The sequence below is a fragment of the Callorhinus ursinus genome, unplaced genomic scaffold (assembly GCF_003265705.2).
Source record: "Callorhinus ursinus isolate GAN/ISIS: 27379988/994484 unplaced genomic scaffold, GSC_fseal_2.0 scaffold17, whole genome shotgun sequence".
Lineage (NCBI taxonomy): Eukaryota > Metazoa > Chordata > Mammalia > Carnivora > Otariidae > Callorhinus > Callorhinus ursinus.
The window spans coordinates 38,664,968-38,677,279 of record NW_027397079.1 but is presented as its reverse complement, the minus strand read 5'-3'; the positions used below and the strand labels follow the sequence as shown (position 1 = coordinate 38,677,279).

The window sequence follows — 12,312 nt, the reverse complement described above, 5'->3', positions numbered from 1 at the left end:
AAATCTTAGCTACATTATTTTCAGCATCTTTCCCCTTCCTGCTCTTGTATCTGTACCTCATTGGCACCAGAGTGAAGTATTATGGGCCAGGGGGCAGGGAAGGGGGTCACAGGGCATGATCCTCTGAGGCCCCAGTTCCTAGTGGGTGTCACCATACTGCCTCCCCCAAGCTGGGGAAGCCTTGCTCCAGAGACTGGATGAACTTCGGGGAGCACAGGCCCCTCTGGAATTCTTTCGGCAGGTCAGGCTGGCCATGGGCCACCCATTCCAGCTCTCTCTCTTTAGGGAGAATTGTTCAAATAAAGGAGAGGCCTGAGCAGATCTCCTGGTCAGCCATGTAGGGCCGTCTGAAGGAATACGTGGACATCCTTTGGAAAGTGAGCCGTGGGATTCACTGCCAAGAGTCAAGCCCATTTGGCAGTTTGAAAAAAAACAGTTGTGCATGTTAGCATGTCCAAGTGTGAAGTGAGTTTGATTTTGCAGTTTCTCCCTGTAGCAGCAGGCTGCAGAGGAAGGTTTCCGTAATGTGTATGAGCACTGGACAGAGTGTAGTAAATCGGGCCATTTTGGCAGTGCGGCTCATACGTGTTTTCCAGAACGTGTTTGATTTGATTTGCACCCTGAGTCTGGGCTCCCCCAGTTGGCGGTCAGGCAGTATGTTCTGAACCTAGCCAGGCCCTCACACAGTGGTGAGAACGGAACATGGCAACGGGACACGGGCCAGCACGCTTGATGGTGGGGGATGCCTTTAGACGTCTGTTTATGCACCCTGTGACCTGTCACCATCCTCCCGCCCGCAGCAGACAGATATGAACCATTAAGGACCCGTCTACCTCGTTGCCTGGGGAGTGAGGAAGCACACTGGCTTTGTCAGGGCTGGGCTGGCAATTTCGTGCTAACGGAGACTTGTGGGGAAAAGCTGGAGGTGAGCCCTGGTGTGCATGATCCTTTCCTGCCGCACAGCTCAGGGCTCTGCCCCACCTCGGAAATGACAGGGGTTTCCAGGCTGTTTCCTCAGGGGCCATCACAGCGTCTGGGGAAATGAACCATCTGGCCAACCAGCTCAGAACATCTGATTTTTTTTTTCATGGATGTGACTCATTTTAAAATCTGAATTGAATGAATTTCTTTGGATTCCAGTTCAGCTAACATTTCCTGAGCCTCTGGTGTGTAGTCTGTATCATGCTAACACTGACGTATGTTGTTTTGACCCTGCCTGGCTGAAGCTCCCATTTGGCTGACTTGAGGAACATAATCCTGTTCAACTCGAGAGACACGTAGTCGTGCTGCTTCTGTGCTGGGCATGGAGATGCCAAGATGAACGAATATCAGAAGATCCCTCATCTCATACTTAGTTCTCAGCCTGAGCAGTCCTGGGTGGTTCTAGAACTGCTCAGCAGGCAAAAGCTTTTGCTTATTCTCAAGGCGTTGAGTTCTTTAGGAATTCTGGTTCTATTTCTTATCCAAAAACAGAAATGGATACTGAAGTTGAAATTTGTTATTGTACATAAAACATTCTGCTCTCTTCATCTGGTTATTAGATGCAAAACAGTGACGTTTGGATGCCTCTTTGCTTCTCGCTGTTGGGAAAATAATCCTGTCCCCTGTAGACTTGCCACTGGGGTCCACTCCCCTCCTTTTTCTCCAGCACAAGGGCAGAATTTCTGGGGTGCTGGGCACAGAGACCACTGGAGAGGTCAGCCTTTGTTGGCCCCTCCCATTGGCAAAATCTTGGCTATGAGCTCAGCCATGCTTTGGGTGGGGAGGGAGGTCCAGAGCACATGATTGAAAATCAGAGAGGGAGATGACAAATATATTCAAAAGCACATTGATTTTTCATACCAGGAGTGGGGATATGCCAAAAAAAAAAAAAAAATCTCAATACTGAAAAATGGACCCAGAATATAAAACCCTTTTCCAAATTGAGGGCTCATGAAGGGTCAAATTCCACCAAAAGTGGGCTTACAACTAAAAAGATCCCTATGGAAGGACAGTCATTATCTGGTCCCATGAGTAAGGGGAACCCCTGGATGTTTGTGAAGAGAAAATCCTAGATTCAGCTGTGCCCCCCTGCAGCGTTCTCAGGTTTAATGTTGTTCCTCTCTGGATTCCATGTAGCACCTTTCTCATGGGTTTAAAAATAGACTCTGTGACTACCAACCCTCTTAAAAGGAACATGATAGAGATCAGTGCCAGCACTATGGGACCTGATACCCGGCTCTGATCACCTCCTTAAATAGAGTCCACACTTGCAATCCCTTCCTCCGGTGAGGCAGGGCACCCGGGGCTACCCAGTTGGCCACTGAGTGAGCACTGGTGAGCACCACACAAAATTAAATAGCAAAACAACCAAGACTGTCTTTTCTCCTTTTCCTTTCTTCTCTCACTATTGAAAAGCTTAAGAAGGAATTACAAGGTCTGAAGGGAGTCGGAGTGGATTTCTTAGTCCATTCGGCATAATAGCTACAGCATATATTCTGCCAAGTGCCTTCCTAATTAATTATTGGAAAGGGGAGTGGGGGGTAGTGCAGGAGGGTGCAACCATGTCTCTGAAAAATAACATCTTCCCAGCAGCCATACTCCTGATGGTTTACAAACTCCCTGGGGTGGTTGATGGCTGGCTCTGTCGGCGATAAAGGAGCCTGTCTTTCTCGGTAAAGGGTGGAGTTTCTGGTACCCACCCTTATCCACTGTGCCCAGAAGCTCCGGAAGCTGGGGCAACTCCCTGCGTGGATGAGGGCTCGGCCAGATAGAAGAATGGTTGAGGGCAAAGCTGTATTTGTCAGAAGGCCATGGGGCAGCCAGAGACAGGGATGCCACACGGAGAATGTCAGATGCGGGCTTGGGAGCGGGGCTCCAGCTAGACACACGCCTGGAGACTTTTCTTCACTGCAGAGGAAATGGACACTGAAATGGTGCATGATAAGCCCAGGGGAGTCTTGTCGCTGTAGCAGAGTGCTGGGGGTTCTTGGGTATCCTGTTCTCAGCCATGGATGGTGGGCCTTGGGGAAGCTGTCCCTAGACCTTAATTTTCCACAACAGAAACAAGATCAGCAACACCCCATAGCTCTGGGGGTGGGGAGGGTTCACCTTTGACAAAAGCTTTAGTTGAGAAGGAGGGGAAAAGAGGGTCAGTTGTCATTTTACTGAGTACCTGCTTTGTGCCCCATAGTGGTGCTGGGCATTTTTACATGATTTTCATAATACCTGGAGAAGTGAGTCACCTTATTTCCATTTTACTGAGGAAGAAACCAACACTCCGAAAAGTTATTTCCCTTATCAAAAGTTATGCAGCTCAACCGCAGTGGAGTGGGCCTAACTGACTTGGAGTGTTTTGAGGCTGCCCAGAAATTCAAACAGTGCTGTTGTCATTAAGTTAGTTCCATGTCTGAGTTGACTGCAGAGAATTAAACCAGAGGCACAGGAGGGCACGGGTGTCCCTCAGTGAACGGCAGGGGGAGAGCCTTGTTGCCCAGGGCCTGAGGTGCCCGGAGGCCCTTCTCTGGAATCCTGGGTCTGCAACAAATTTGTCAGCTCTCATGTTCCTTTAGAGAGGAGCCAGCTGCAGTCCAGGTTGGCTGCCGCCTGAAGCTGCCTGTTCCTGTCCCCCTGGAATGTTCTGGGGGTGCCCAGTCATCTGAGAATCCCATGCACCTGAGATTCTTTGCTCCAGGCTTTTGAGCAAAAAGACATATTCTCCCTGTTTCTGGAAGAGCTAGATTCATGGAGGAATCCGCGGCAGGGGCCCTGTAAACTGTCCTGGACTCCCAGTGCCCCCACAGGTTTCCGTGTCACACAGTGAATAGCTTTGTTTTCTTCTCCTGACCGAGCAGCAAGGGACCCAGGAACGCGCTCCCCAGCTGGAGTCTAGCACCTCATCAGGCTTGTCTGCCAAGGGACCTGTGGAGACAGCGGGTAAAATATTTAGCAAGTTTAGAAAAAAGCTGTAGACACCCTGAGCCTACAGGTTAGAACAAGTGGTCCTGTGTCCTTCCTGAGAAGCCCCGTTTTATTCTCTCGCCCATCAATTCCTTTCTGTCGCTTTACTTTGGTTTCAGTGACGTGCACTGACAGATTTCATGGACACACTAAATTCCTGCAGTAAAAAGTGCAGCCCTTGGGTTTGGAAAGGAAAGGAAATGAGCAAGGAGCAGGATGGTTATTTGTTGTCTAAGGGTGTGGTCGTGATGAGGGGGGAGGGACAGTTCATGGGGAAAATAATAATCCCTTATCTTTCTGAATGCCTAGAGCCCAAAGACACTGCAGTAAGTCATGTAGATTATCCTGTGGGGCTGTATACCTTATCGAATGGTGAGCTATCTGTCTCTGCTCTCCTGAAGGATACCAGCAAAGATTCAGCCCTTTCTGAATAATGAGTTCTATTAAGTCACATACCCAACAGCTGGAAAGTTCTTTCTGTCTAAATGTCTAATGGAAATCTTCTCTACATCAGTTTAATCCATGACTTCCTATTTCCTTATGGTGGTGGGTATGGCCTCTTCAAACATCAGTCAGCAAGCATTTATGGGGCACTACTGTCCATAGGGGAGCAGGTGGGGGAGGGGAGGGGGAGGGGCTGGGAATACAGAACATTTGAACCAAGCTGCTTCTGCCTAGGGGAAGCTTATAATGGCATCATGGTGACCAGGCTACCACACCTGGGAAAGACACCATATAATTAGGCCCATCCTGGGGTTCCGGGCTCTAGTGCTAGAGGACTTTACATCTGAAGGGCCATATCCTTTAGCCTTCTCTTCTTTAGCTCCTATAACCTCGGGTCTTACTGAACGACATGTATGAAATTGTTTCTTTTCTTCTCTTGGGCCTTGCCTCTTTGCATATTTAAGTTGCAAAGCCTCAACCCTAATGAGGTCATCATGGCTAACGTCAAGAATTCTTGGCAGTCTTGAATACTCAGGTCCTCTGATTATACCTCAGCATCTTTCCCATTACTCTCACAGTTTCTGTGAGAGTACTCTTCTCTGATTATAGTTAGCTTCTGGTCCACTATAACTATGTCGTCCTTTTTCTTTGTGATTGTGTATAACCCATAGCATTGTATGGTACAAAGGACACTGGGCTTAAGAGTTATAAGATCTGGGTACCAAAATTAGACTGGAAATGTTTTGATATTTAACTTTGAATCACTTTACTTACAAGGTCTTAGTTTATCTCACCTTTAAAACAGATATTCTGTATATAAAGAACTCTTAAAATTCAATAATAAGAAAATGAACAACCCGATTTAAAAACGGGCAAAAGATTTGAACAGATATATCATCAAAGAAGATATGTGGATGGTGAGTAATCCCCTGAAAAGATGTTTAACACCATTATTATTAGAGAAAAGCAAATGAAAGCCACAGTGAAATACTACTACACATCTATTAGAATGTCTAAATTAAGACTGACCATCCCAAGTATTGGCGGCCATGTAGATCAGCAGGAGGGAGGGATTATGATGCAGGAGAAAAATTTGGAGATGATTTTGGAGGTTCATTATCTGGACTGTAGTGATGGTTTTATGGGGGGTATGCATAAACCAAAACTTACCAAACTGTATATTTTAAATATGCTGTTTATGGTATGTCAATTAAACTTCAATATAGCTGTTAAAAAAATAGTCGATCTTCTACTGTGAGTCAGTTCTATCAGTGTTTCTGAAAGTATTGTGCATATTATTCATCTTCCATTTGAGTAGGGCGTTTTCTCTCTCTCTAAATATTAATGTTGGAACGCTGCTTAAAAATCCCTGGAGATATTCCACTGGGCTATGATCAGGGCTGTTCCAGTAACCATAATTTATTAATTGAAGCTCTCTTTGTAGAGGATTTTAGCATATCTGAGAGGCAGTTTGAAGAGGTGCTGGGCAAAAGACCTGTAGGGGTGTGTGTTTTAACAACATATGCACAGTGACGGGGGGGTTGGGGTGACTTCCCATACCCAGACACCTTGCCCTTTGATACAGCAGGGCAGGTGCTTTCCAGTGCCCTTGCAGAGGTGGCCTGGCGTGAAGTTCATCCTCTGATGATGTTGAAAGTCTTGGACCCGGAACATTCTGATGCTGCAGTCTTCAAATACCAGGTTTTTTACCCCCATGGGGCGGAGTTAGTTGCATTATATACTTCAGATAACTTTTTTTTGACAACATACTGGCCTCTTCTCTTGATCTTTATTTATCCCACTTATTTGGGACTTTGCCTTAATTGTTGAATGGCTTTGAAGAGCACTTCACTTTGGAAAACACCCAGAGTTTTTTCTAACCTTCAGGAGCTTGCTCCACATTATCTATTCCTGGCCCCGAGTACACTTTTGTTAGGAATCTTGCCAGGGCTGTTAATGGAAGGGCTTTGGATCCGCCGGACCCTCCATTTACTAGTGGTGACCATGGTCCTGACCCTTTACCTCTCTTGGGCTCAGTTTCTTGGTCCATACAACCATAATAGCATGTCTACCTTATGGGATGGCTGTGAGGGTTAATTGAGGTAAGGCAGTATGTCCATCACCTAACAGGTGCTCAGTGCATTAATTCCTCACCTCACCAACACACACAGCTCTACCATACCTATGTGTCAGAGGAGGAGGGTGGAAAAAGAGCATTTGGGATTGTGTCTAGGCTGCTATTTGAAGAGAAGGTGAAGCCGGGCTCATGATATAAAACATCCATGGTCTGAACAAGCAGTTTTGCGAGGGGCCTAGTTACCTGGCATTGCTTTTGCTGATTACTTGTCATCACCTGTTCTTAACAATCTGGCATCACCTCAAGGCTTGGCCACCCCCCCCCAAATGCTTTTGACATCTGCCCCTGAAATGACCTCAGGAAAAGGTGAGGGTGGTCCCGGAACAGAAAACTGGGAGGTTACTCCAGCCTCCTCGGGTGATGTTTCATTAACCCTCAGACTTGAGGGATGAGGGAGATGGTAGTAACAGATCTGTGTCCTGCCTCTCAGCTTCAGTTCGCATCGCAGCTCTCTGGCCGAATCTGGATTAGGCTGATTAGCTGGTATCTCAGGACACGGTGTAAGAGCTCAAAACATGCAAATTGGTTATGGGGCATAAATAGACTTTGCTGAGCTCACTCTGGACATCTTTGCAGGCTCCGGAGCCGTTCACTAGGACAGTCAGGGTGGCAGGGGCAGGGCGGGAGCGCCATGCAGCTTGGAGCTCCTCACCTCGATTGGACGTGTGTGCCTCCCTTCTGCAGCGGCAAGACGCTTGCTCCCCGCCCGGCCGACCGGCACCTGCAGCTCGGGCCGCACCCCCACCCGCACGCTCCACGCACCCCCTCCGCTGGGCTTGGCAGCAGGTGCCTTCTCTCCGGAGATCGCTTCGCATTAACTTTCCCATCTGACATAATAATGGAGAGAAAATGAAGAGATGCCATTAGCGGCTGGCTAGCTGGCTGGAGGGCGGGCGGGCGGGCGGGTGAGCTCAGGGTCCGGGCGCCGGAGCCCGCGCCGGAGCTGAAGCCCGAGCCCGAGCCGAGCTGAGGGAGCCTGTATTTTTAGCCAGATGCCGCGTAACTTGCTGGCGCTCCCCGCGCCGCCGAGCAGATAACGGGGGAGGGGGAGCAGGGAGCCAGGCTCGGATTTCAGCGCGGGCGCCGGACGATGGCAGCGAGACAGGGCAGGTCCGGTCCAGACCCTGCGGTGAGTGAGTGCACGGCCTGCTCGCGGCCGCTCGGGCGGGGAGCTCGGCGCGCATTGGGCCGCCGCCGTGCGGGGTCCGGGCCACAGCGCCCCTGGCCGCGGGCTGCGGGTCCCGCCGGGCTCGGCGGGCGCCAACTTTCCTGGCGGGTGCGGGGACGCGCGCCGGGCGGCCCTTCTGCTGCCTCACGCCGGCCGGGCGCCGAGGCTTCTAGCAGGATCCAGAGGAAAATTCCTTTGGCCTGGAGGCTGCCGCCGCGAAGGGACCGGTGGCGGGAGGCGGCCCGACCTGTGGCCGGCCCGGGTGAGGCGGCCGCACGCGGGAGCGCGGGTGAGGAGACCGGGGCGCGCGGGGGCCCTCTTCGAGGCCGCGTCCCCTCGGCGCGGAGGACTGTCCCGCCGAGCGGGTTTGCTGCTGGGGACCCACCCGCACCCGCGGGGATGCCACTGCCCTGGCCTTGGCCTTGCCCGGGGAGGGGGCCGCCTCGCCCGCCGCACATCTGACCCCTCAACCTTGGAAACACTAGTGCCCGGAGGTCCTGGAGCTAGCGGGAAATGAATGGGGATGAGAGGAAGGCAGACCTGTTGTGTGCTGGGGAGCAGGTGCTTTCCGTACCCTGTCATCCTCACGCCCCCCCGCACCCCCCGCCAGCCGTGTATCATCCCCGTTTGGGCAATGGGGAAATTGAGGTTTGGGAACTTGTAGGAGGCAGAGCATCAAGTGGCAGAGCGGGATCTTCCCAGGTCTTCCCAGCATCAGGGTGGACTCCTCACACATCACTGCATCACCCAGCCTTTAAGGCCAGACGCAGGCTTGGGCAGGGTTTTTCCCAAGGCCTGGCAGTTGTGTTGGGAGATTAGAAGGGAACCCGGGACTCCTGCTTGCACCTTTTATGACCTTAATGGCACTTTCAATATGTCCCTTCTACCTTTGCCAGTGGTAGTCTGACTGGGGCTCCTGGAGACAGGTTGGGAAGATTTCCCAGCACAACTTTCTGGAAAGAAAAATGAAAAACTTAATGAAAACACACGCTGTGGCCCAGGGTTCACTTCTGTTTCTCTGTAGTCTGTGGGATAAAGGCAGGGGCCACACAGGTGGGCATGCTGGCTAGCACTGTCTGTTCTTCCTGCGAGGCCTGACGGGGGCTCCTAGGAAGAGCAAGGTGCTGAGTCTGCCCTGGAGGGCCACCCCCAAACACAAGCAGGCAGCTCCGCGTCTAGAACCGTGGTCTGCCTTAGTCCGCTGGATGTGCCTCAGCACCCCCCTAGAAAGATCTAGAATCTCTTCCTGGGAGTCCTGACAATGGCCTTGTTAAAGAAACTGCATTTTGCTCAAACAAGACCCCTAGGGAAAGAGATATTATCTTATCTCTATTATCTTATCAGTGTTTACTGATAATAGCTGTTTCCATTCACCTTTTTAGACATGAATTTGTACTGAAAGACCTTGAGAAAGTAATTCATGATTTGTCCTAGGCAAACTTGGACCGGCTCAAGCCCCAGAGATGGTACAAAGAGGCCCCGGGATTCTCTTACTCGGCCTGAAACTCAACTGTGCTTGGCCTCTAGGGTTTGTGGAGCCTTCTGTGCTCATGTGTTCAGGCACGCTGACATTTCATAGTGTGCTTCCGGCCTCTCCCTCCCAGGACACTGGAGCCCCCTGGGCTACTTCTCTATTGCTATATTCATATCACCCCACTCAGGAAGTGCAAGTTTAATAATAGTCTGGGTGTCTCAGGTAACCAAGGGTTCACCTCCCTTTTCCAAGCAGTCCTGATGAGAACTCAAGGGCCTTCACGGCCTCTGAGCGCGGGTGGAAGGCTTCCTCCCAGAGCTGAACTTGAGAGGAACATTATAAGCCCTAAAAGGGATTGGCCCATGGGGCAGCGTAGCACAGGGGTGAAGAGAAAGACCCTGGAGTTAGGCTACTTGGATTCAAATCCTGGCCAAGCCACGTATTCGCTGTGTGACTTTGGATAAGTTACTTCTCTGTGACTCATTCAACTCATCTCTGCGGAAGAGACAGTAAGTGCACCTGCCTCATGGGATTATTGGGAGGAGCAAATGAGTTAATTTATGTAAAGTGTCTAAAACATAGTAAGGGATTTAGAAAGGCAAACTTGGGGCACCTGGGTGGCTCAGTCACTTGAGCATCTGCCTTCAACTCATGTCGTGATCCCAGGGTCCTGGGATCGAGCCCTGCCACGGGTTCCCTGCTCTCTGGGGAGCCTGCTTCTCCCTCTGCCCCGACACCCCTACTCATGATCTCTATATAAATAAATAAATAAATTGTTAAATAAATAAAATGTTAAACAAATTTTATTTATTTAATAAATAAATAATAAATAAATAAATAAAATGTTAAAAAAAAGGCAAACTTATTTTGTTATGGAAGGAAGTTCAGAGATATCACATGGATTAACCAGCAGGGATGTGGGTCGAGGACGCAACAAAACATATTTACACCTTCTTGCCCTCAACACAGGCGCGAGCAATTTTCTCACAGGTAAAATTAGATTAAAATGAAGCTCAAGATGAAGAAGGGGCAAAGACACAAGCAGGCAGCCTTGGTGGGTGCTCAGAGGGGCGGGTAGCTCCTGCGTGTGATGCAGGGTTCAGGGCCCTTGTGGACTGGTTTTCTGGAACACAGTGAACAGCCTCCTTCAGGCCCTCTATCTAGTTTCCTCTAACAGAGAGGCCTCTCTGAGGCTGCCCCACATCCCAGGGACAGGTGGAACTCGGGGAGGGCCACGAATTCTGCTCCAATTTATCAGAGCCCAGAGATAGTCTGGTTAGCATTTTGTCACTATTGCCATTATTGTTTTTCTGGTTGGTGTCTACTCAGGTAATTGTTCTAAATGGAACATGTTGGATTCATTTGACTCTCTTTCTGCCCTATTGGATTACACAGACCATTCTGGGATGCACCAGGAAATTGCACCTGGGACAGGTCATTGACTTGGAGGTAATTGAATTAGATAGATGGGCAGCATAGGCTCGGAAGAACAAGATGGTGAGAATGGGTCTCATATTCCTACCAGGGTCATTTGCTTCAGAACTTAAATATTCCCTGGCACCTAGGAGGTGCTCACTGAATGCTAGTGGAATGAATCAATGCATGCACAAATGACCCCTTTATAACTCTGTCACTTTGTTTTTCAAATCATGAGGGCAGGGACCTATATTCTGAAATTTTATTCTATTTCTTTTTGCCCTAGCAGAATCCTGGACTTGAAATAGGACCTCAGCAAATATATTGTACAATTAAACTGAGTGATACACAGTGGGAGTGACACCATTATCTATAATTCACCTGTAAGATACCCTGAGGATCCTGCTAATGTCCTGACTACTCTATGCCAGAGAAGACCAAACAGAAAATGAAAAGGCGCCTTAGCAATTGAACTTCACCTCTAACTCTATAGGTGACTTTAGCCAATCACTTTATCCTTACTGCTGGTTTTATTATCCCCAAAAGGAAGGACTGGGATGAGATGGTCCCGTTCTTGAGGTGTGTCTTGGACTTAACATAGCCCTCGGGGTTAGAGCTGGGACCAGCCTGGGACCCTTTCCCTGCCATGAATTAACTGTTTGATTGGCAAAGGCATGTGGCTCCTCCCAGCCCCCACAATCTGTCAGGGCTGCCCCTGGTTTGAAATTGCTGGGGATGCATCTCGGGGTCAAGGGCAGTGGAAGGGCTTTCATCAGGGAGTCTTGGGCTGAGTCCCTGAGTTTAACCTAACTTAACTGCAGAGCCTGGACAAGTTATTAACCTCTCCAAAGCTCAGCTTCATCACATGGGGATGGGGGTGATAATTGTACCTACCTCACTGGTTGCGATAAGGATGGAAAGATACCATGTTGGTAAGACACCTGCCCAATGACTGGTATTACTGTTGTAATTTCATTCTTATAGCACACAAACCACACCAACTATTTCGCCCTTTGCAGCCTACTCTCGATTGGGCTTTCCTTACCCTCTATTTATTTGTTTGTCTGTCTATCGTAAATATTCTGCCTCAGTACCTGGATGCCGTACCCCGACGAGTCAAGCCGTGTCACGCTGCACTGTTTTTACCCGCCGTGCTCAGCTTTTTGTCCTGAATCCTATTATTGTGCTACAGAAGGTAGTTTGGGTAGGTGGGATAGGTGAGAGATAGGTTTCTCAAACACTCTCATTCTTGGGGAATAATTTAATATTTTTCCCAATAGTTAAATGCAGACAGACTTTCTGATTCAGCAGGTACAAACAGACATTTCTCTGAGGAACTAAGCTTTGAGTCTGATTTCTCTGGGAATCTAGCTCATGGGGAACCAACAGAGCGATCCTCATTTCTGAGGTATTCCCCCCCCCCATAGATGCCTAGCGGAGGAACTTAAGGGGACATTAGGGGCCTTGTGTTTTCAGCCAAGGGGGATCGTGGCCTAGCAGCCATTTCAAGCTTTGAAGGATTTCCAAAGAGGTGGAAGATTTGGTCCCTGCCCCGAGAAGGAAACAGTTTGGCTGGGGAGACAAAGATGTATTTAAAATACATTTTTTAAATAAAAAATCAAGCTCCTGTTTCTAGATTTAAAAATGGTAAATATTGAGTATCCCAGGACCGCATCATAGAGGAGATAGGAGCTGAGTGGACCTGGATTGGAATTAGCAAATGCAAGCGTCAGA

The 12,312-nt window shown here is 49.2% G+C and overlaps 1 protein-coding gene across 18 annotated transcripts in view; it reads left to right on the top strand.

The window, feature by feature from the left end:
• Positions 1 to 12,312, top strand: part of ANK1 (ankyrin 1) — a 213,718-nt gene that overhangs the window by 106,122 nt on the left and 95,284 nt on the right. For 2 of the 18 annotated variants that reach the window (XM_073902552.1, XM_073902541.1), the window contains exon 1: positions 7,447 to 7,649. The exons of 15 other annotated variants lie outside the window; for them this stretch is intronic. In XM_073902552.1, the coding sequence (XP_073758653.1) occupies positions 7,611 to 7,649 (39 nt within the window). In that variant the 5' untranslated portion in view covers positions 7,447 to 7,610. Of the gene's footprint in view, positions 1 to 7,443; positions 7,650 to 12,312 lie in introns of those variants that run through there. One more of the 18 variants, XM_073902549.1, reaches the window with a different exon arrangement.